Raw genomic sequence first — 21,044 nt, forward strand, 5'->3', positions numbered from 1 at the left:
TTCAACTTTATAAAGACTTAATAACATAGTTTTATTTTTTTTATTTTTTTATTCACCTCCTCAAGGCCAAGAAGGCCACTACAGATGAGGAGGCTACATAATAGTGGTTATAACCCTCTCTCAACTCTATAAATCCGAAACACGAACCTCGACGAACAAGGCCGCTGCGCGGAGAAACAAGTTGAGCGCGGTGCTACCAGGGACGTGGTGGGGATCGAATTTGGAACCTCTCGCTTATGAAGCGAGCGCTTTACCACTACACCACTACCACATGTTAAAGCATACGTCGTCATAAGTAGCCTTTAAATTATAACATTCTTATTATTTATAATTGGAAGTTAAAGGTTAAAAACTGGTCGTATTGTATATCATTGATGTGTTCTATTTTTTATATTTTGTCATAGATAGCTCAATATTTTATGAAATTTTAGCTTTATTGTAAGGATTTTTAGGTAAAATCTTTCATCGTGTTTATCCTACAAGCTACCAAGGTTTCTTGTAAAAATTCAAGTTATAAATGCTGAAAGTGTAGTTTTAGGGATCATTTCTCATGGAGTTATAGTGATGCGAATGGTCTTTGACTACACTGTAAAACTTTACCGTGAAAATCACGGTACTATACCGTTACCCATAAGTGCCGGTATTGTACCGTGATTATTTTACGGTAAAACACCGTGAATAAATCTCGGTAAAACGCCGTTATTTTACGGTAGAATACCGTGATTATTCTGTAATGAAACAGCGTTAATTACGGTATAGTACCGTGATTAATTTACAGAAATGCCTTGCTCATTTGTTGTAAAATATTTTTTGTACAACTTAAATCAAAATTTTTACTATTTTCGAAAATGTTTCGCCTGTTTCATTTTGTCTTATTTTTTCATTTATTTCAATTGTATTTCAATTACATTTTTTTAAATTGTATCTTCAATTATAAATATCTATTAACATATGTTTGTTTATATGCTAATCGCAACAAAAACACGTCATATTTTTAAAAATCTTTTCAGTTTTACATTACTTACATGTTATTAAATAGAAATAGTTACTCAGATAAATTAAATGAATATAATTAAATTCAAATAAAAGGAAAATTTAAAATCTCTTACATATCAATATGACGTTATATAAATAGTTATATTCGGTAAGTAGGAGTTTTAGAATGTATTAAATACAAAAATAAAACAAAAGACATCATTGTAAAACTTTTGAAATTTACAAATAAATATAAACAACTACATAACAAATTACTGTTTCAAAGTTATATTAAAAAGTTTAGCAACGTGGTAAATTCAAATATTATTAAATTTCGCAAACTTCTGCAGTATTGACAGCACAATTTTGCTTATTGCTGAAGTCTTCTTCGTTCGCCTTGCTTTGCTCCCTTTTTCAGGATTGATGCCGTAAAATGCACTAGAACGGTCAATAATATATGTATAAGCAGTTGACGTTTAAAAATATTCTCATCAATAAATATCATTAACATCAAATACTATGTAAACCTTAGACAAATTAAACACATTTAATTAAACATAATATAAGCATTATATACCGTTGACAAAATTCTAATATTGATGAAGCTTCTTTTGGATATGGCATATTGAAAATATAAAAACTCGCAAATAAACAAAAAAATGACTTGATGAAATTGTTCATTCCATCAACTACAACAATGCAATCAATTACCAGCATGAATCGATTTGCTGTAAATAGCGAATTCCCTAAAAAAAGAATGCAAGTTGACCTAACAAAAATCCATTTTAAATATATAAAAATAAAAATGATCAAGCTCATACCTTTTTTTTAAAAATTATTTTCAAAATCTTAAAACATATTAGAATTTGTAATTCAACATACCATAAACACATAGATGAGGAGAATTTGATCTTGGCACCAATTCTGTTTGATCCATTGTCTCCTAAACATATTTTTTTTACTACTAAATATCTTTTAGTAACTACATTGCATGTTATTATAAAATGAGTGAAACACAATTAATTGCTTGAAAATATGTATTGGATATATTTTAAATTAATGATTACTATCTTTAACATACATCCACAAACATAAAGAGTGCGTCAAGTTTTTTATTAAAAAAACTAATCAAAGCCATTAAATCTGACAAAGTTTCATGTTTTGCTTTATCTAAATTTATTATCACCTTCTTTACTTTAAGGTCTGCTATTCCACAACTATGCAAAAATAAATATAACTTTTCATCATAAAATGCTTTCATCAAAAGTTCACCAGCATTCACTCCACCCATCAAAACATCAAAGTGATGTAGCAAACCATCAACCTAAATAGAAAAAACCAATTTAAATATATATATATGTATATATATATATATATATATATATATATATATATATATATATATATATACATATATATATATATATATATATATATATATATATATATATATATATATATATATATATATATATATATATATATATATATATATATATATATATATATATATATACCAAAACTAAATAAAATAAACTTCTACAAAAATCTAATTAAATACTATAAAAAAATCTCTATTTAGTAGTAATATAGATTAATACATACTGGGTAATAATATAAGTTATATTATTTTCAAATAAAATTAATTTAATTTACTGTAAATAAATTGGGGAATTTTATCAACAAATCATTCAATAACATCTTTTCATTTATTTCAGTTTGTTACAAAGAGTATTCGAGTTCTTCAGGACTGTTTGAAACACTGAGAACTGGTTCTCGGTTCAAGCAACCATAACTACCAGTTTTTCTTTTTCGAACATCTACTGATAATTGTTCCTTTTGGGATTCCATATTTAAAACACTCATTAATGGTGGAACACGGTTTGGCCACTGCAGATAGTCATAACGGTTTACTAGTTATAACATTTAACTGTCATGTACTACAGTGATTGGTAGTGAATCACTGTAGTACCATACTCATCTTTAAACGATTTAGGATATTTGGCAACCATAGAAGATGCAATTACATCTAAATGTTTTTTTAATGGCTTTGGGCAAACAGCAAGGAAATCATTTATAATAATTCTTATAATTGCACACTGAAGTGCTGTTGAAGGTCTTTCTCCAGCTGCTAATATATCTTGTACCTCTTTAGACATTTTGGCCCAAGGTAAAACAAATGTCAAATACCAATCAGCAGCACTTACATGTTTAATCTTCATTACTAGACAAAATTGACACAATATTTAAAATAGAGCAATTAAATATATAAAGAACACTAACTAAATATTTTATTAACAACTTTTTTTAATAACTTACTCGAATTAGTTGAGTTATTTTTCACTTCAACTGTGGGCACCATTTGTATGCTGGATTGTGTGGCCACAATAAAATCTACAGAGTTTTGGGATTGTTCTGCATAAAATTTTATTAATATTATAAATAAAAATATATAAATGTATATGATAATAAAAATAATATTTATTTTGAGTATCATAAATCTTTTTTACCAGAGCTTTCCTTTGCCCAAGATTCAAGGAGTTTGCGTTGTTGGATGGGTTTTAGCAAAACCAAATCATCAACTTTAACCAGGTAGAGATCTGTTTCATTTTCAACACCTATTTCCCATAAATTTTTCACAACCTGGTTTAAAACACATCCGTCAATATTTGGCAGTGTTCTTAAAATATTACATTTAATAACCTCCATTATCTAAAAAAATAGATCATATATAACATGTGTATATCATAAGAGTATCATAATAAAAGTAATATTATATTGTAAGTAAATTTTACAGAGTTTGATGTGGTTATTTAATTTAAAAGATTACAACTAATTAAATTTAAAAAACATATATATAGTATTCACAAAATGTAGTATTCAAAAAAAAAAAAAAATTAAATTAAAAATATATATATAAAATATTAAAAATTATACTTGCTTCCATTTTAAATTATACTAAGCAAAAAAACAAAATATTAAAAAATTTAACAAAATTCTTAGTAAGGCATTATACATATAATTATGCAGCAAAATTCTTAAAAAAGAAAGTTTTCTTAAAACGTTTTTATAATACTCTCTACTATTGTTTTTGATTGGTTCTTATGACTGGTTCTTTAAATAATATTTCTGAAAAAAACTGCACACATTTACTGCATAAATACTATAAATAAAATAGTTTACAAATAAAATCTTTTATCATGATATTGCCAAATAAAATATATAACTTTTAAAAATTATTTATGTAAACCTGTGGTTATTCGATGAGCATGAAACAGAGTGTTTTAAGGAAATAAAAGAGCGATTGCAGTGCTTGTAAGATGGTAGCGGAAGGTAGTCTATTAAAGAAGCAATCATTATACATCGAATCTCATTATTTTCTCCACACACCTCATACATACCAAGCTCATGCACAAATTGTGTGTTCTGCTCATTAATAAGAGCATACTCGTTTCCATGTGTATCAAAAAAAAGAAACAAAATTCTTGCAAAAATAGGAAGTTCGTGATCCTTTGTAAAGTCAAAAATCAAGAATAAATCTTTTTTGTAATGGGTACCTTGATAGACAATATGGGTAGAAAATGTATCCGGCAGTTGTCCACATGTAGTTATAATTGCCTCAGAAATGGTAGAACTAAAATTTTTGACATTGAATGAAAATGTATTGACCGCATAAATTTTTGAACTTGGTATGCTTGAATTATTGTATGATTGCAACAACTGGTGTGTCTCTGTTAAGGTTTTACATACATGCTTGTAATTGTTAAAATTTCTGGCACATTTTTTAAAGTAAGAATGCTTTTGTTCAAACCTTAAAGTGAAAACTCGCATTAGAGGCCCGTAATGTAAAATTAGCTGTGGATAGTGGGACAAATAATGATGTTTTGGTAATAGTTTAGAAGTAGAGAATAATTCTCTACGAGAAGACAAATAACCATTTATTAAAACCTGCAGATAAGCAATATGTTGAATGTCAATTTTAGGTGAACATATAATCTCAACAATTTCTTTTAGTCTTAAATACAATAACCACACAGGATCTTCAAAATCTAGAATGTAAATTCCTATATAAAGGGGAAACAAACGCAAAAACACCCAGTTTTGAACTGCATGACCACTTAACTTTTCAGTACTTGAAGTTTTATTCATCTCACAAGGTTTATCCAAGGCATCTCCTTCAAAATATTTCTGCATGTTAATTCTTCTGTTGATGTTGTTAAATGAAAACCATCGCTTACTAACAAAATATTTAACAAATAAATACATATCTCGTGAAGCAACGCCTTCGAAGATATCATGAGCTAAGCATGGTGGCAAACCTGTAGACACATGAAATCCACATAAACCATTAAATGGTGAATTAAATTTTATTCCTTCAAAATTGTTACCATTATTCTGAGCTAATTGAAACAGGCTATTATTGTGGCTTGATTCTGTTCGATCTAGTCCACAGAATTGAGGGTTAAAATCAAACTCTGCACGTGTTGCTAAACAGTATCGACAAAAGTGTGAAACTGTGCTAAAATTTTCACAAAAGCCTCCTATAGAATGTGATCCTAAATTATCCGCTAGTATGCATAGAAGTTTTGTTTTTATAGATAAACTTTCCACTGTGGACCAGAGTGACCGCCAGGTTGAGTTGTTCCCCAGGTCTAATTTTTTTTTTGCAATAGCTAGATATACATTAGTAGACACCATTTATAACATTTAGAACTTCTGGGGTGTTGGAATTTTCAAAAAAAAAAAGAGACAAAAAAATCAAAAAATAGCTATACTTATCACTGTGGACCTGAGTGACCACCAGATTAAAATGTTCCCTAGGTCTGATTTTTTTTTTCAATAGTTGGGTATACACTATTTCTAACATTTTGGGAAGACACTATTTATAACATTTTGGGAAGACACTATTTATAACATTTAAAACTTCTAGGGTGCTAAAAAAAATTAAAAAAAAAAAATTAAAAAATAGGTGTAACTTATCCTATACAAATAAAAGCACAAAGTAAAAAAGCTTTATGTTAACTAGTTATAATATAAGTCTAAATCTATAAATAATATACTTTACAATATATACTTGAAATTATAAACATTAAATTAAATTATATAATTATTCAGTTTATTTAATGTTTTTTGATGCAAACTCGACAACACTGGATTTTAGTCGTTTTGCATAATCTATATGGTTAACTCTTCGTTTGTATCTATTCCATGTTTTTTTGAATTCATGATGAATAGCTTCTCCTGTTTGCTCACAGTAAACTCCTAGGCCGCAGTCAGTAGAATGAAGAAAAGGAAGTATATGACATACTGCTATGTGAACTTTCCATGTAACACTGAGCTTGATACCCTCAAATGTGGCATGCACGTATTCAATCAAATCTGCATAGGACTTTTTAAACTCCAGAACAGCAGTGCTGATGTTATCCCCTGCTACCATACCAAATGCTTCTGCTTGAAGGCATTTAAACTTTCTAACACAGTTTACTATTGGTAGTAAGTCATATTTTCCATTGTTTATAATATCTCTTTCAAGTATATCCACCAACTTCAGGAACTTGCTTGCATTGTTTCCGTCAAGCCCTATGCCTTGGTATCCTCGAAACATGATGTAGTTTGATTGTAACCACTTCTCAAACAAAGGCCATACACTAACTAGAAGTACTGCAAGTTTATTTACTATTCCCATTAGAACATGGAGCTCAGGAACAGGAACCAACTCTTCGAGAAGAGTTTCAGGATCTTCCTCTTTGTACAAAAGTCTTGGATTTGTAACATTTTTAAAGTGTGACATTTTTGACTTCTTCTTTCCGTCAAGGGTAAAGTTGTTATAATGATCATCCAATGACCTAAGTGTTCGTTTAATTCCAGGCTCAAGAGTGCAGGATCCCTCACAATATAAACAACTGTATTTCCCAGCATGACTACTAATTCCAAACACTGAATTTGCACATTTTAGATCAAATGCAACGTAAAACTTTACATCGTTTAAATTCAGGGGCTCAATAAGCTTCCAAAGATTATCGTTAGCTTCAGAAACCCCCTCAACAATTGCTATAAGAAAGGATCTTTTTACTCCAGCATCATCTAGCTCTGAATCTGAAGAAGTTTTTTCCAGGGGATTAAACACATTTACAGTAACTTTAAGGAATCCCTGACCTGAATCCATAGCTATTCTCAATATGGAGTCATGTGGATCTATTCCTCTTTCTGTAATGACGTGCTGTATAAATGTAGATGTATCTTTTACATGAACCAATGTTCTAGTAATGGCTTCTTCTCCATCCATAAAACCTACTTCTTTAGAAGTGTAAAATTCATCTATACGGTTATGGAGAGCTTCAATTTTTTCAAAGATGTTCGCTTCAATACAGGTTTGAGTTCCCATACTAGATCTATATTTGGAACAAAAATTCTTTGTTTGATTTTTTGAAAGCTCAAGAGATTTAACCAACTCCATAACAGTACCAAAGGACACCTGTTTCAGCTCAATTCGGTCAGTTTTTTTGTCAGGAGTTCCAACCACAATGTTCAAAGGAGACCCTTGAGTAGCCAACTGAAACTTCTGTCCTCTACAAATATTTTCAGCTTCCATCTTGTGCTTAAGTATACCTGGCAACATACATAAATAAAATATGTTTATTATTTGGAATTTTAAATATGTATTTATATTAAAGAACAGCTTAATATACTTGCCTGAGGCTACCCGTTCTAAATATTTAGGTCCAAGCTGTTCTGCCGCTTCAATGAGATTGTTCACAGCTCTGCTCTCTGTACAGATATGAGCCACTCCTTGCACTAAATATTTTTGTTTGAAAACAAATGAACAAAATTTTTAATTAACTAAATATTTTATTAAGTACAATAAATTTTGTTATGTGAAGCATTATATATATGAAGCATTATATATATGAAGCATTATATATATGAAAAAATAAAACAACAATAATAATAAAATTCTAACCTACAAAGCCAAAGCATGTTGAACATAGTCTGGAAGACTTTGCATGTTCAGAATCATTAGAAGCACTGATTTCATCAACAATGTCTTTGATATTTGATGATCTTCTAAGATGCAATCTATCAATCTAAAATAATGGAAAAAATATTGATCAGTAAGTGATATTATTTTAGCATACTAAATGGTATTTTACTATACACTATGTAAGTTTAACTATATATACTATATAATTAAATTTTAAGCTTACACCGTAAACAGTAAATAAATAGTTAATAAATAAATAGTAATTAGTTGTTTATCTTATACAACCTTATATACATGTTTTGTATAACTAATATTTATATACTACAATATAGTATATATGTAGTATGTATGTAGTATGTATGTAGTCTACATACATACATATTATACTCAAATACTTCCATGCATGTCATACTTAAACTAAGTATATGTATATACATATACTTATCGTGCTGTATATATAATATATAAAGTTATATACATTTTAAGTCTACGCATACAATAGAAAAACTGAAAGTTTTTTTAATAACACATGTATTATTTTTAAATACATGTATATGTATTAATAACATGTACTAAGTAAATGTTGTAATAACATGTATTAAAAAAAATCTGTTCTATATTTTTAGTTAAGAAACTGTGTGATTGTAAATATAACAAAGTATTAACTAGAAATTAATAATAATTATTATACATAAAAAAACAGATTAACATGAATTTTACTTTGGATATCTTCACTATCCAGTTCCCTAGGTACTCCACCTTGTTCTTGTCGAGATCATAGAGGTTTCTGTGGCAATTGTTACAAATAACCTTGGGATAGTTGGTTACATCTAAACTATACTGACTCCAGACGAAAGTTTTTATCTTTGTTTCAATTGCTGGAGTGATCTTTTGAATTTTAGATGACTTTTTCCCGAACTGTGTAAGACAAACAGCACACGTTTTATGTAAACAGTCCGCCATTGTATATACAATTTAATAATTTCGCGGACTTTCAACCGAGTTTTCACCTAATTTATTAAGATTTTTATGGCTAAAAATAAATATTTTTGAGCAAATTTTTTTTGACTTTGTCCAATCACTCAGAAGTTTTTAATGTCATAAATGGTGTCTACTAATGTATACCCAACTATTGAAAAAGAAAAATCAGACCTGGGGAACAACTTAACCTGGCGGTCACTCTGGTCCACAGTGTTTCAGAAACTGGAACAAAACCAGATATTTCTGCCAATTCAGAAAAAATTGGTGCAAATACTTTGCTGAGGCCAAAGTACTTTAAATCTGCATCTTTACACATAAGTACCAGCTGTAGCTGCTCCGATGCATATCTCTTGTGTGATGGAATATTAGCTAATGTTAAGTAAACCGCAAGTATTTTATGTTTTTTTCTTCCTGATCCAATTGGGTTGACAATTTCAAAAGAATCTTGATATAGAATAAGATATAAAATTTTATCATCAGACTTTGCAATATCTTGAATTAGGGATCCACTCAGTAAGTCTGAATATATACCAAAATTTTCCTCATGTTTTACCCAAAACCCAGGTTCATTGCTGTGTTTATTGTACATCATTTTTAACAAGTCCTTTATTGGAACATGATGAACAGTTCTAAATTTTTTATTGGCATCAAAACCTAAAGTAAATTCTATTGGAGATATGTAACTCATGTTTTTATGAAAATAAGCTTTCCTTTTTTTATTAGTACTTAAAGCGTACAAACTGTTTATCTTTATTTGTTCTGACTTAGAAAATTCACTTAAAATATTTTCACAGATATCACTGCTTTGATTCGAGATTGCAGAAGTCAGACTTTGAACAGAGAATTGAGTACTCAAATTATTAACTACCATAAGTTCATCAAAAATAGATTGAGCACAAGAAGCTGGAAATATATTTTTTACTTGCAATTTTAAAAAAAAGAGAGCTTGATCCTTCAAATATTTTTCAGAAGAAATATCATCAATACAATCATGAAACTCTTTATTTTCATAGTGTTCTAAAGATCCACATGAAATGCTTTCTTGTTCAAGGGTGTTAACATCTTTATTGTTGTTTAAATTAGAATAATTTAAGCTATGTACAACATACAGTGGCATGATAAAACTTGAATCCCATTGCTTGTGTCGTCTTGTTATATGAGATGCAAATGAATTTCGATTAGTGTACGAACTTTTGCAATTCATGTAAGGACAATGAACGCGGTCAAGTGAATCAAGATGCAATTTAAGATGTAAGATAAACTGAGATAGTCCAGCACATACTTTTTTACATAGTGCAATATCACATTTAAAACTTTGGAAAATGTTATTTATTTCTGTTGTTGGTCTATTTTCAATAATACTTTTATTATGTTCTTTTCTTATATGCAATTTGAAAGTTGAATACGTTTTGAAAATAATTCTGCAGTTTTGAATGCAACAAAGAAACTGAATATTAGCTAAATTGCGATGGCTTTGATAATGAATCATATAACTCAGCAAAGATTTCATTTTTTTGCCACAATGGTTGCATGCTTTTAAATCCAATTTAGACATTATCTTTTTTATAAACTATATATATATATATATATATATATATATATATATATATATATATATATATATATATATATATATATATATATATATATATATATATATATATATATTAGGGCTGTTCATGTGAACACAGGAAAAAAAAATTTTTCTCGGATTTGAATGCATAGTTGTTTATTTTGTGCCATTTGACATAGTAATTGACTGTGGAAAAAATCTTTCCAATCAGATAATGTTTAGGGGGTGCTCAATGACCATAAAGTTTTACGAAAAACGTCAAAAACGTGTAAAAAGTTCCAAAGTTCCAAAAATTTCTAGAACCTGGTTAGTTAGATTTTTTCCACTGAAATATTGTCTGATTGCGTGCTATATAGATTAATTAAAGTGCAGCAGATTAACTGTCATCAGGGCACCAGACTAAAAAATGTCTGCTAGTGTTTAAAACAACTGTGTTTATATCATTTTGTTAAAATTTGTATTCATAATTTTAATACTATTATTTAACTCAATTTAGAATTTGTTCAAACAGAATAAAAAGGTTTACAAGTATAAATATTATTTTTATTTGGAATTTCAGTTTGACAACAAATGTATTAATATTTTGATAGTACCTAACCTTAGTAACCTATTACAGAAAACTAGCATGGTAGTCTGGTAGTGTATTGTTTGTTATTAAGTGCAGATAATAATAATTTCTAATTTGAAAATATTTATTTAATTTCTTTAGTAATAATTATTATAATATATTGCTGCAGCTGCATAAACCAACAACTGAATGATAAGTTTGTATAATATGGTATTGAGTTTTGATTTTCTCATAATATTTCAGTTATCATTGAAATGGCAGCATCATCTCGTGTTGCTATCTCTAAACGACTTCAAACCAAAATCTTTTTAATTGGACAACCAGAGCCAAATCTTCCAGATAAAGTTCTTCCCTTAACATCTGATGTTTTAAAAACATTTTTTTATCATCTTAATTCAACCAAAAAGTCAGTGCCTGAAAGTCTTAAAACAACTGTTGATGAACTGATTATTATTTGGAATAAAGCCCGTATTCCGACAGCATTTCATCCGAATGTAGTCTTAAAGTTGAAAACTTTAGTCCAGGAATTTAAATTAATAAAAAAAAAAAAATCCAGATTGTCAGATTCTCAGAAATCGAGAGAGAAATCATTTACAGACACCATTGGCCTACTTTTTGACATTGCCCACAAGGATGCTGAAACCATGATCAGAATTGAAGAAGATAAAGAATTTTTATTGGATCAGAGATGTCAGAGAAAAATGGTGATGTTTGGAGAGGACAAAGAACTTTCAAAATTAGAAGAAAGAAATGAAGCAAGGAAACAAGCAGAGAGAGAACGAAAGGTAAAAGAAGAGCAAAGACAATCTGGTGCGAGTGCAATAGTTCCTGTTATTGAACCTTTACATGACGAAAGTTATAGTGATGACAACGATAACGATGCTGTTGATAATGACAAAATGGTTGATAGAGATTTTGAGATAGAAATCCCTGTTTATTACAGACAACAAGTCAGTAAAGCAAGTTCTTCAGGGTCAGCTGAATCAAGTTTAGCAAGTACTCCAAAACGACAATGTATCTTAGATACAATTCTTGACTCGCCTGATGTTTCATCAACATTAGACAGAATTAATCTATCTGACACAAAATTTACTATACTAGCAGCAGCAATTGTAAGGGCTGGTGGACAGAACCTCGATGATGGATCATTGTCACGTTCTACAGTCCGTAGAAAACGAACCTATCATCGATCAAATATTGAAGCCACTGTTCGAACTGAATTCTGCGATTTGGACAAACCACCATTAATCGTCCACTGGGATGGCAAACTGATGATAGATCGTACAAATTCTGCAGCCCCTAAAGCAAATGTTGACCGGCTATCTGTAGGTGTGACAGGTCACAATGTTGACAAAATACTTGGAATAGCAAAACTATCAGCTGGAACTGGAGAAGCCCAAGCAAAAGCAGTTATTCATCTGCTTAATTTCTGGGACATAATTGGTGATGTTATTGGAATGAGTTTTGATACTACAGCCTCTAACACTGGCTCCAAAAATGGTGCATGTGTAGTTCTAGAGAAACATATAGGTAGAAATTTGTTATATTTCGCTTGCAGACACCATGTTCATGAGATCATAGTAGCAGGAGTGTTTGGATCACTATTTGGACCATCATCTGGTCCCAACATACCTCTTTTCCAGAGATTTCAGCAATATTGGTCCAAAGTTAATCAAGGAAATTTTAAACCTCTGGATGACATTCGAATGAAAATACCCCTGGTGCAAGAACTACAAAATGAAGTGATTGCATTCCTCAAAGAAAACCTGCATGTTAAAATGCCAAGGGATGACTACAAAGAAATCATGGATCTCTGTCTGTTAATACTTGGAAAACTGCCTGATCAAGAAGAGAAAAATTATCATTTCAAGATCCCTGGTGCTTATCACATGGCTCGCTGGATGGCCAAGGTTATTTATTGTTTTAAGATTTATTTATTTCGTGAAGAGTTCAAGTTGACCACAAAATAGGAAAAAAATCTCTGTGAATTTTGCTTATTTGCTAGTCTGGTTTATGTAAAATCTTGGATATCATGCACAAATGCCAGCGATGCTCCAGTTAATGACTTGTTTCTGTTTCAGCAACTTAAGCAGTTTGCAGTTGTGAATAAAACGATTTCCGAAGCAGCAGTCAAGAACTTTCAAAACCGTTTGTGGTACCTTTCACCAGAATTGGTCCCACTAGCTTTGTTTTCAAACAAACTTCAAACGGAAGAGAAGCGAAAAATGATTTCCAACATGAAATTTCACGGTGAGAACTGGTCTGAAAGGTTGATCAAATTAAAGAACATTGAAAGTCTAGAGAAGAAATCTCTGGACATGCTGGTGACATCAGTTTCAGCAAGTGCGTTGCGGTCAATGAAGGTTGATATTGATTTTCTGTTCAACAACGATCCAGCTACCTGGAATGATTCCCCAGAATACCAAGAAGGAAAAAATTTAGTATATTCATTGAAAGTAGTAAATGATGCTGCCGAACGATCTGTGGCTTTAATGTCGATGTTTAATGAATCGATTACAAGGAATGAATCTGAAATGCAGAGGTTAATTCAGGTGGTTGAGGATCACAGAAAGCGAGTGCCAGATGCCAGAAAGTGTACTCTGAAGAGTTATAGTCCTCGCTAGCATTAACATTGCACGAACTATAACATTACGATAATTAAATGTTAATTGCTCATATGTTTTTTTGTTTATAATTCGTATTTTAATCAATGACAAAGAGTCAAAAATCCTAGTGTTTTATTTTGGAAAAATTCTGATATAACAAAAACCGCAGAACTTTAGTCGTATTGCAGTATTTTATTTCATTAATTTCTCTGCTAATAAACCAGTCTAAAGTGGATGTGGATTGTAATTTGCATTCAAAATTTAATATTTAGAGATAATTAAAACTGATCAAATCTGAAAAATCTAATTAACCGGGTTTTAGAAATTTGTGGAACTTTGTTACTTTTTCCATGTTTTTCACATTTTTCGTAAAACTTTATGGTCATTGAGCACCCCCTAAACATTATCTGATTGGAAAGATTTTTTGCACAGTTAATTACTATGTCAAATGGCACAAAATAAACAACTATGCAATCAAATCTGAAAAAAAAAATTTTTTTGGACAGCCCGAATATATATATATATATATATATATATATAAATTATGTTAGTGCAATCTACAAACAGAGTGCTCAATGTTCTAAAAGAACAGAGCAATAATAATTTAGTAAAAACACTTCTCTAATTTTTGATTTCTTCAACACTGTGTTTCACCATCAGTAGGTTCATCAGGAAGAATGTATGTATGTATGTATGTATGTATGTATGTATGTATGTATGTATGTATGTATGTATGTATGTATGTATGTATGTATGTATGTATGTATGTATGTATGTATGTATGTATGTATGTATGTATGTATGTATGTATGTATGTATGTATGTATGTATGTATATATATATACATATATATATAAAAATATATATATATATATATATATATATATATATATATATATATATATATATATATATATATATATATATATATATATATATATATATATATATATATATATATATATATATATATATATATATATATATATATATATATATATATATATATCAGGCCTTGTTACGAGATTTCGCTGCGTAGCGAAAACGCGTAACGATTTTATAAGTAACTCAACTCAGCAAAAATATTTTGCATCGTTAGAAGTTATATTGCGTCACTAGCGTCTTTTCAAGTACCACATTGTAATTAAAGTTATTTTATTAACGCGTTAAAAATCATACTAAAAGTATGTTTTTTTCTCACTATAACAAAAGTTACAAATAAAATCTAAGTTCTTATTTAAAAAATCATTTTTATTATTTTTTTCAAATATGAACTAAATTTTATTTTGAAAAAAAATATTTTTTTCATGAAACGTAAAATAATGTTTGTTTATTTTCTTATGATTTTACAGTTGGTTTTTGGTTATTTTATTAACTGTTAATAAATTTTGCCTTATTTAATTTGTGAACTCTTTTTAATAACGTTTTTAAACAATAAAGAGTTTTTTTTTTGTTATTTATCAGTTACCGATAACATATTCGTGATCATAATTTATTTTCATAAATTAAACGAACGTCTTTAAAACTTTACGTTATTGAATTAACCATAAACAAAATATCTTATCAATAAAATATTTACATCAAAATAAATCGTGCATTTTTTAAACTATTATGACTAAAAATAATTTTAATATTTAAAAGGAATTTATATATTTAATTCCTTAAAATAAAACTTAAAAGACTTTATTTTTTTTAACTAATTTTTAACAACAACAAAAAAAATTATGAAACAAACTGTTTCTTTAACAAAAAATCTATTACTTTACAATTGCGGTTAAACGCTTTTACTAACGACTTTATTTCTTCTGAATAAACGTTACGTTACGTCAACTTAACGACAATCAAAAGGTAATTTAAATATTCTAAAAGATATAAGTTTTTGCGTAGCGCAAAACTGCTGAACGCGTAGGCAAATCGCCTTTTCGCAAGCAAAATGCGAGCTGCGTAACGCTTCTTAACAAGGCCTGATATATATATATATATATATATATATATATATATATATATATATATATATATATATATATATATATATATATATATATATATATATATATATATATATATATATATATATATATATATATATATATATACATAATTATATATACAAAATATATATACTAATGGTATATATATTTTGTATATAATATATTATATGTATATAATATACATATAATATAATAATTATTGGGATTTATAATATTTATAGGATTAAAAGGATATAAGGTATGATATAAAACACAACTAGATAACCTAGCTGTGATCTTCAGGCTGAAGTCTTCAGCCTAAAGATACCATGGACTTCAGCTATGTCTTAGTAAGATATAGCTGAAGTTAATGATATCTTCAGGTGTTTGATATCAACGTGTTTGATATCAAACACGTTTTATATACTCAATCTTTAATTTTATATTTGATGTCAAACACGTTGATATCATATAAGCTATATCATAAAATCAAGTGCAATAAGAAATGACTTTGAAACAAATAATATTATTTTGTAAATTATAGGATCAATTATTTAGACATATACAAATATTTCAAATATCAACCCAATTTACTTAATTTGTCTAAAAATTTTACGATAGTATACCGTGAAGTAGTTAAGAGTTGTGTTCGCGGCCGAAATACCGTAATAATTACGGTATTGTACCGCAAAATGCGTTCACGGTGAAATACCGTGTTATTCACGGTATAGTACCGTGAATTTCACGGTAAAGTTTTACAGTGTATCTTAAGAAACGGTTTGTGCTGAAAAGCTGAGAATGTGTTTTTGAAAAATTCAGTTCCCGTATTAGATCATTTTGATTTTACTGGTAGAACTTGGATTACAAACGATAGTCTCCTAATACTTCCTAAAATTCCATAAAAACCGAGTTGAATCTGCCAATAAAATGAGTCAAGGCAATTCACCTCCATAACCTATTGTATCGCTGACGGACAATCTAGTTTTTCTTTTATTTTTTTTTTAAGCTGGTTAAGATACTTCATGAAGAACATGAGGTCTTATCTCAGATTCTTGATCAGGGTTGTCCAGAAGAGGTTTTCCTGGGGAGGTTGTTGTATGTTGGTGGTGTTGTATGTATTTTTTGTCAACTAGAGACTCTAAAAGACTTTTTGTTTCTAAAAGTTTTTGCGTAGCGCAAAACTGCTGAACGCGTAGGCAAATCGCCTTTTCGCAAGCAAAATGCAAGCTGCGTAACGCTTCTTAACAAGACCTGATATATATATATATATATATATATATATATATATATATATATATATATATATATGTTTATATATATATATATATATATATATATATATATATATATATATATATATATATATATATATATATATATATATATATATATATATATATATATATATATATATATATATATGTATATATATATATAGTTTTTTTTTTTAAAGTTGCGATGATTGGAGCAACAAAAACACTTTTTTTTTAACAAAAAAAAAGTGTTTTTGTTGCTCCAATCATCGCAATTTTTTGCAAAGCATCCTTATTTGACATAAGTATAAACATATTAATGTTTGGAGTTTGCTCCATGTCTGGAAGTTTGCTATCGCAAAAACCAAAAAATGCTTTGGGCGTCCCTGGTAAGATCAGTATCATCAAATCTTTGATAGTAAATACTTTGTAAAGATCCATCCATGCCTAACCTGCTTTACCTTTATTTTTATTACATATTTTTCTTATTTAACTTTTTTTTAAATCAGAGGTTTTTAAAAATAAACACAATAATTACTATTAAAGTTGAAACTACCTTGAAACTTTCCTCCTTTTTGTTCTTAATGAATACTCTGTCCATTTTTTTTTCTGGTCTTTCGCCTTTTAAAGCTAAATTAGATTCAGCATTTTTATTCTTGAATAACTCACCCTCTAAACAGAGTACATCTACTTTAGTTAGTCTTACAAAATTACTAGTATGCTTTGTATGCTTTACTCTAAATTTCAGAATAAAAAGTCTAGTTTTTTGTGATAGTTCCACATTGGACAGCTCTTCATTGATGATCTTTTTTCTTTTGCTTCAGCTTCAAAAAGAGCTTGAAAATTCACATTATTAATTCCAACTTCTTCAATTATGTTTAAAAGTTCTAATTTTTTTATTTTTAATCAACAACAAAAGAAAATACTTGAATAATCTTACAAATAAAGTTTTGTACTCTTTACAATAAATATTTTCCGAGAATAAATCAATTTCAACTTCCATTACAGAAAAGGATTATTATTTTTTTAAGTTTCAATAAGATTAGTATAAAAAAGTTTCTCCAAGTTCACTTTCGTTATTTCGTTTTTATCGCTGTTTCCTTTTTATTTAGTAATTATTTCTTAACCATATCCTAAAAAAGTAGTAGTAGTAGTAGTAGTAGTAGTAGTAGTAGTAGTAGTAGTAGTAGTAGTAGTAGTAGTAGTAGTAGTAGTAGTAGTAGTAGTAGTAGTAGTAGTAGTAGTAGTAGATGCTGTAGCCGCCCGAAGACGACGAGTGTGTGTATTAATAACACACTTAGACAGCCGTGTCAGTATTAATTTTATTTAAAAGGAGCCAATTGTCTAATTGTGCTTTAAAACTGTTTACTGATTTTGCATTGACTACATCTTTAGGTAGTTTATTCCATGGTTTTGTTATTCTGTTAGTAAAAAATGAGTGTCTTAAGTTGCACTTTGTTTTTTCGCGTTCAAACCTGACACCGTTTCCTCTAGATAATTGAAAATCATTAGGCTTGAAACCGTTTAAAAAGTCCACATTTTCAATCTTATTTAATAACTTATAAGTCTGGATCAAATCTCCACGAAGTCTGCGTTCACATAATGGGCTGAGGCCAAGAATCTCCAGTCTTTCCTCGTATTTCATTTTTGCCAGAGTCGGATTGAGTCTCGTAGCCCTGTGTTGAACTTTCTCGAGCAGTTCTATTTCTCCTTTAAGCTGAAGGGACCACACTGGAACCGCGAATTCAATTATTGGGCGAACAAAGACTTTAAGAGTCTGCACATCCAGTTTCACAAATGTGTTTTTAATCATTCCCAGCATTTTATTTGCCTTCGAGCTGCAAGATATAATTTGCTGTCTCTATTTCATGTTTGCTGAGAATAATACGCCTAGATCTTTTTGAATAGTAGTTTGTCCTAGGACAACATTATCCATAGAATAATCGTGTTTTGGATTGTTACTTCCATAATGTATTATTTCGCATTTTTCTTTATTGAATTTCACTAACCATTCTTTAGACCAGTCCCAAGCACTGTTTATATCTCGTTGAAGACTGTTTATTTTCTCTATTGAGTTCACATCGATCATTATTTTGGTGTCATCTGTATAGAGCTTGGCTACATTTTGTATTCTATCCGGCAAGTCATTTATAAACAAAACAAACGATATCGGGCCAATTATTGATCCCTGCGAAACTCCGCTGTAGATATCGCACCAGCTCGAAACAGTATCACCGTTGACTACGCGTTGCTTTCTATCTTTTAAAAATTCCTCTAACCACTTTAGCAGCTTTCCTGTATTTCCATACGCTTTTAATTTTAAAACGAGTCTTTTGTGCGGCACTGTGTCGAAAGCTTTCGCAAAGTCTAAATAAACCACATCTACCGGACGATTCATTGCGATATTTTCTGTTAAATAATCCACAGTTTCCATGAGATTTGTCGTGCATGATCTAGATTTAACAAATCCATGTTGACACTTCGATAAAAATTTATTGTTCGTAAAATGTGCCAAAAGTGAGTCTTTTATTATGCTCTCCAGAATTTTACACGGCACTGAAGTCACTGTAATACAAGTGATACTGGTCGATAATTATTCGCTTCTACCTTACTGCCTTTGTTCTTAAAGATTGGGGTAATGTTCGCAAATTTCCATTGCTTAGGTAGTTCGCTCTTATCAATCGAAGACATAAATATCAATGTGATTGGCATTGCTAGTCCTTCAGCGCAATTTTTTAAAATGATAGTACTCAATTGATCAACTCCACATGATTTCTCAATGGATAATTTGCTTAATCTTGTTACTACGTCACTGTAATTAATTGCACTCTCGTCAAAATCTAAATATTTACCCCCACATCTCGATCCAAATTCTGGTAATACTTGGTCGCCCTCTCTAGTGAAAGAGTTTTGAAAATTTTCGTCTTCTTGTTTCTAATCGATTTGTAGACCAGTTCGCGTTCGTATTTTTTTCTGGCTTTTCTCGTTTCAATTTTAACTGCTTTACACAATGCTTTGTATTCGTTTACCATATTTTTGTTTTTCCAATTTGTGCAACAGTTTAAATGTCTCATTCGTCTTTTGTTCTTCACAAGTTCTTTTAGTTCATTGTCAATCCAAAAAATTCCTTTACGAGTCCTGTTTTTCGAGCTGTGATACGGTATATATTTTTGACAAGCTTCGTTAACATAAAAAATGAGCGTGTCGTACATCTCCTGGACATTAATTGCATCAAAAATGTTTACCCAGTCTGTATTTGTAAAAAATTTGTTCATTCCTGCGAAGTCAGCTTTTTTTAAAATATATTTCCGATTGCTAGCTACAGTTTTTGTCTCATAGTGATTGAGTGCATATTTAAAGCAAATTACAAGATGTCCTTTGCTTATATTCCCTAATACCGCATTTGTCTCAACTTGAAATAATCTTTGTTCGTTTACTGTGAACAGTAAATCCAATGTATTCTCGTACGTTGATTCGTTTAGTTGAAAAGTAGGTATCGCGACGTGCTGAATTAGAAATTCGTCGTTTATTATTTCCGAGAAATGATGTTCTATCGAGTGTTCACTGGAATTTATTGCATGAACTGCTCCATCTGACCATTCAATTTTCGGAAAATTAAAATCACCCATTATTAAAAGATCTTTAAAACCCCGTTTGTCCACATATTCTCTTGCAGTTCTGAAAACATTTCTGAACAGTTCCATATCTACCACATCGTTTGGTCGGTATATGCATCCTACCAAATATTTGTCGTTCCCGAAAACTAGTACAGTCCAGATTTGTTCTAAGTCAGTCGTCAATAGCCATTTTTCATTTACTTCATAAGACGTTATTTCGCTATTCACGTAAATACAAACTCCTCCGCCCACGCGGCCATCTTTTCTGTCGCTACGATATAAGCAAAAATTTTCCACACACGTAATTGAAGTTTCACTAAACCATGTTTCCGTTACTCCGATTATGTTTGGTTCATTCAGGTGACACAATACTTTAAATTCCTCAAACTTGTTGTTTAGTGAAGTGGCATTCAAATATATACAGGATAAATACGATAAATTTTCGCTTTTTTTCGCTTTTATATTTTTTTCTCTATAATTGTTTTTTAAATCGCACAATCTCGTTTCCACGAATCGCAT

The 21,044-nt window shown here is 29.7% G+C and overlaps 4 protein-coding genes across 5 annotated transcripts; all 4 read right to left on the reverse strand.

Moving 5' to 3' along the window:
• Positions 1-1,197: 1,197 nt before the first annotated feature.
• LOC136077066 (uncharacterized) lies at positions 1,198-16,315 on the reverse strand. Its single transcript, XM_065791548.1, has 8 exons — positions 16,282-16,315; positions 3,486-3,687; positions 3,295-3,390; positions 2,632-3,199; positions 2,162-2,299; positions 1,858-1,918; positions 1,553-1,721; positions 1,198-1,413 (listed from the first exon to the last, which is right to left on the reverse strand). Exons 2-4 carry the CDS (start codon positions 3,682-3,684, stop codon positions 2,916-2,918), a joined length of 579 nt encoding a protein of 192 aa, XP_065647620.1. The 5' UTR covers positions 3,685-3,687; positions 16,282-16,315; the 3' UTR covers positions 1,198-1,413; positions 1,553-1,721; positions 1,858-1,918; positions 2,162-2,299; positions 2,632-2,915.
• LOC136076186 (uncharacterized) lies at positions 4,216-5,673 on the reverse strand. Its single transcript, XM_065789659.1, has one exon. The coding sequence runs from the start codon at positions 5,671-5,673 to the stop codon at positions 4,216-4,218; it is 1,458 nt and encodes a 485-aa protein (XP_065645731.1).
• Positions 5,979-9,152, reverse strand: LOC136077065 (uncharacterized). 2 transcript variants are annotated; one of them, XM_065791547.1, is made up of 4 exons: positions 8,678-9,150; positions 7,937-8,060; positions 7,669-7,770; positions 5,979-7,584 (listed from the first exon to the last, which is right to left on the reverse strand). In XM_065791547.1, the coding sequence occupies exons 1-4, from the start codon at positions 8,918-8,920 to the stop codon at positions 6,092-6,094; spliced, it is 1,962 nt and encodes a 653-aa protein (XP_065647619.1). In that variant the 5' UTR covers positions 8,921-9,150; the 3' UTR covers positions 5,979-6,091. The 2 variants fall into 2 exon arrangements, with proteins under 2 accessions (XP_065647619.1, XP_065647618.1); XM_065791546.1 differs by having other exon boundaries at positions 5,979-7,770; positions 8,678-9,152.
• Positions 16,316-19,748: 3,433 nt separating the features above from the next.
• Positions 19,749-21,044, reverse strand: LOC136076187 (uncharacterized). The gene has a single exon (XM_065789660.1). It carries the CDS (start codon positions 21,042-21,044, stop codon positions 19,749-19,751), a length of 1,296 nt encoding a protein of 431 aa, XP_065645732.1.

Source organism: Hydra vulgaris, chromosome 02, assembly GCF_038396675.1.
Source record: "Hydra vulgaris chromosome 02, alternate assembly HydraT2T_AEP".
In the NCBI taxonomy this organism is placed as follows: domain Eukaryota; kingdom Metazoa; phylum Cnidaria; class Hydrozoa; order Anthoathecata; family Hydridae; genus Hydra; species Hydra vulgaris.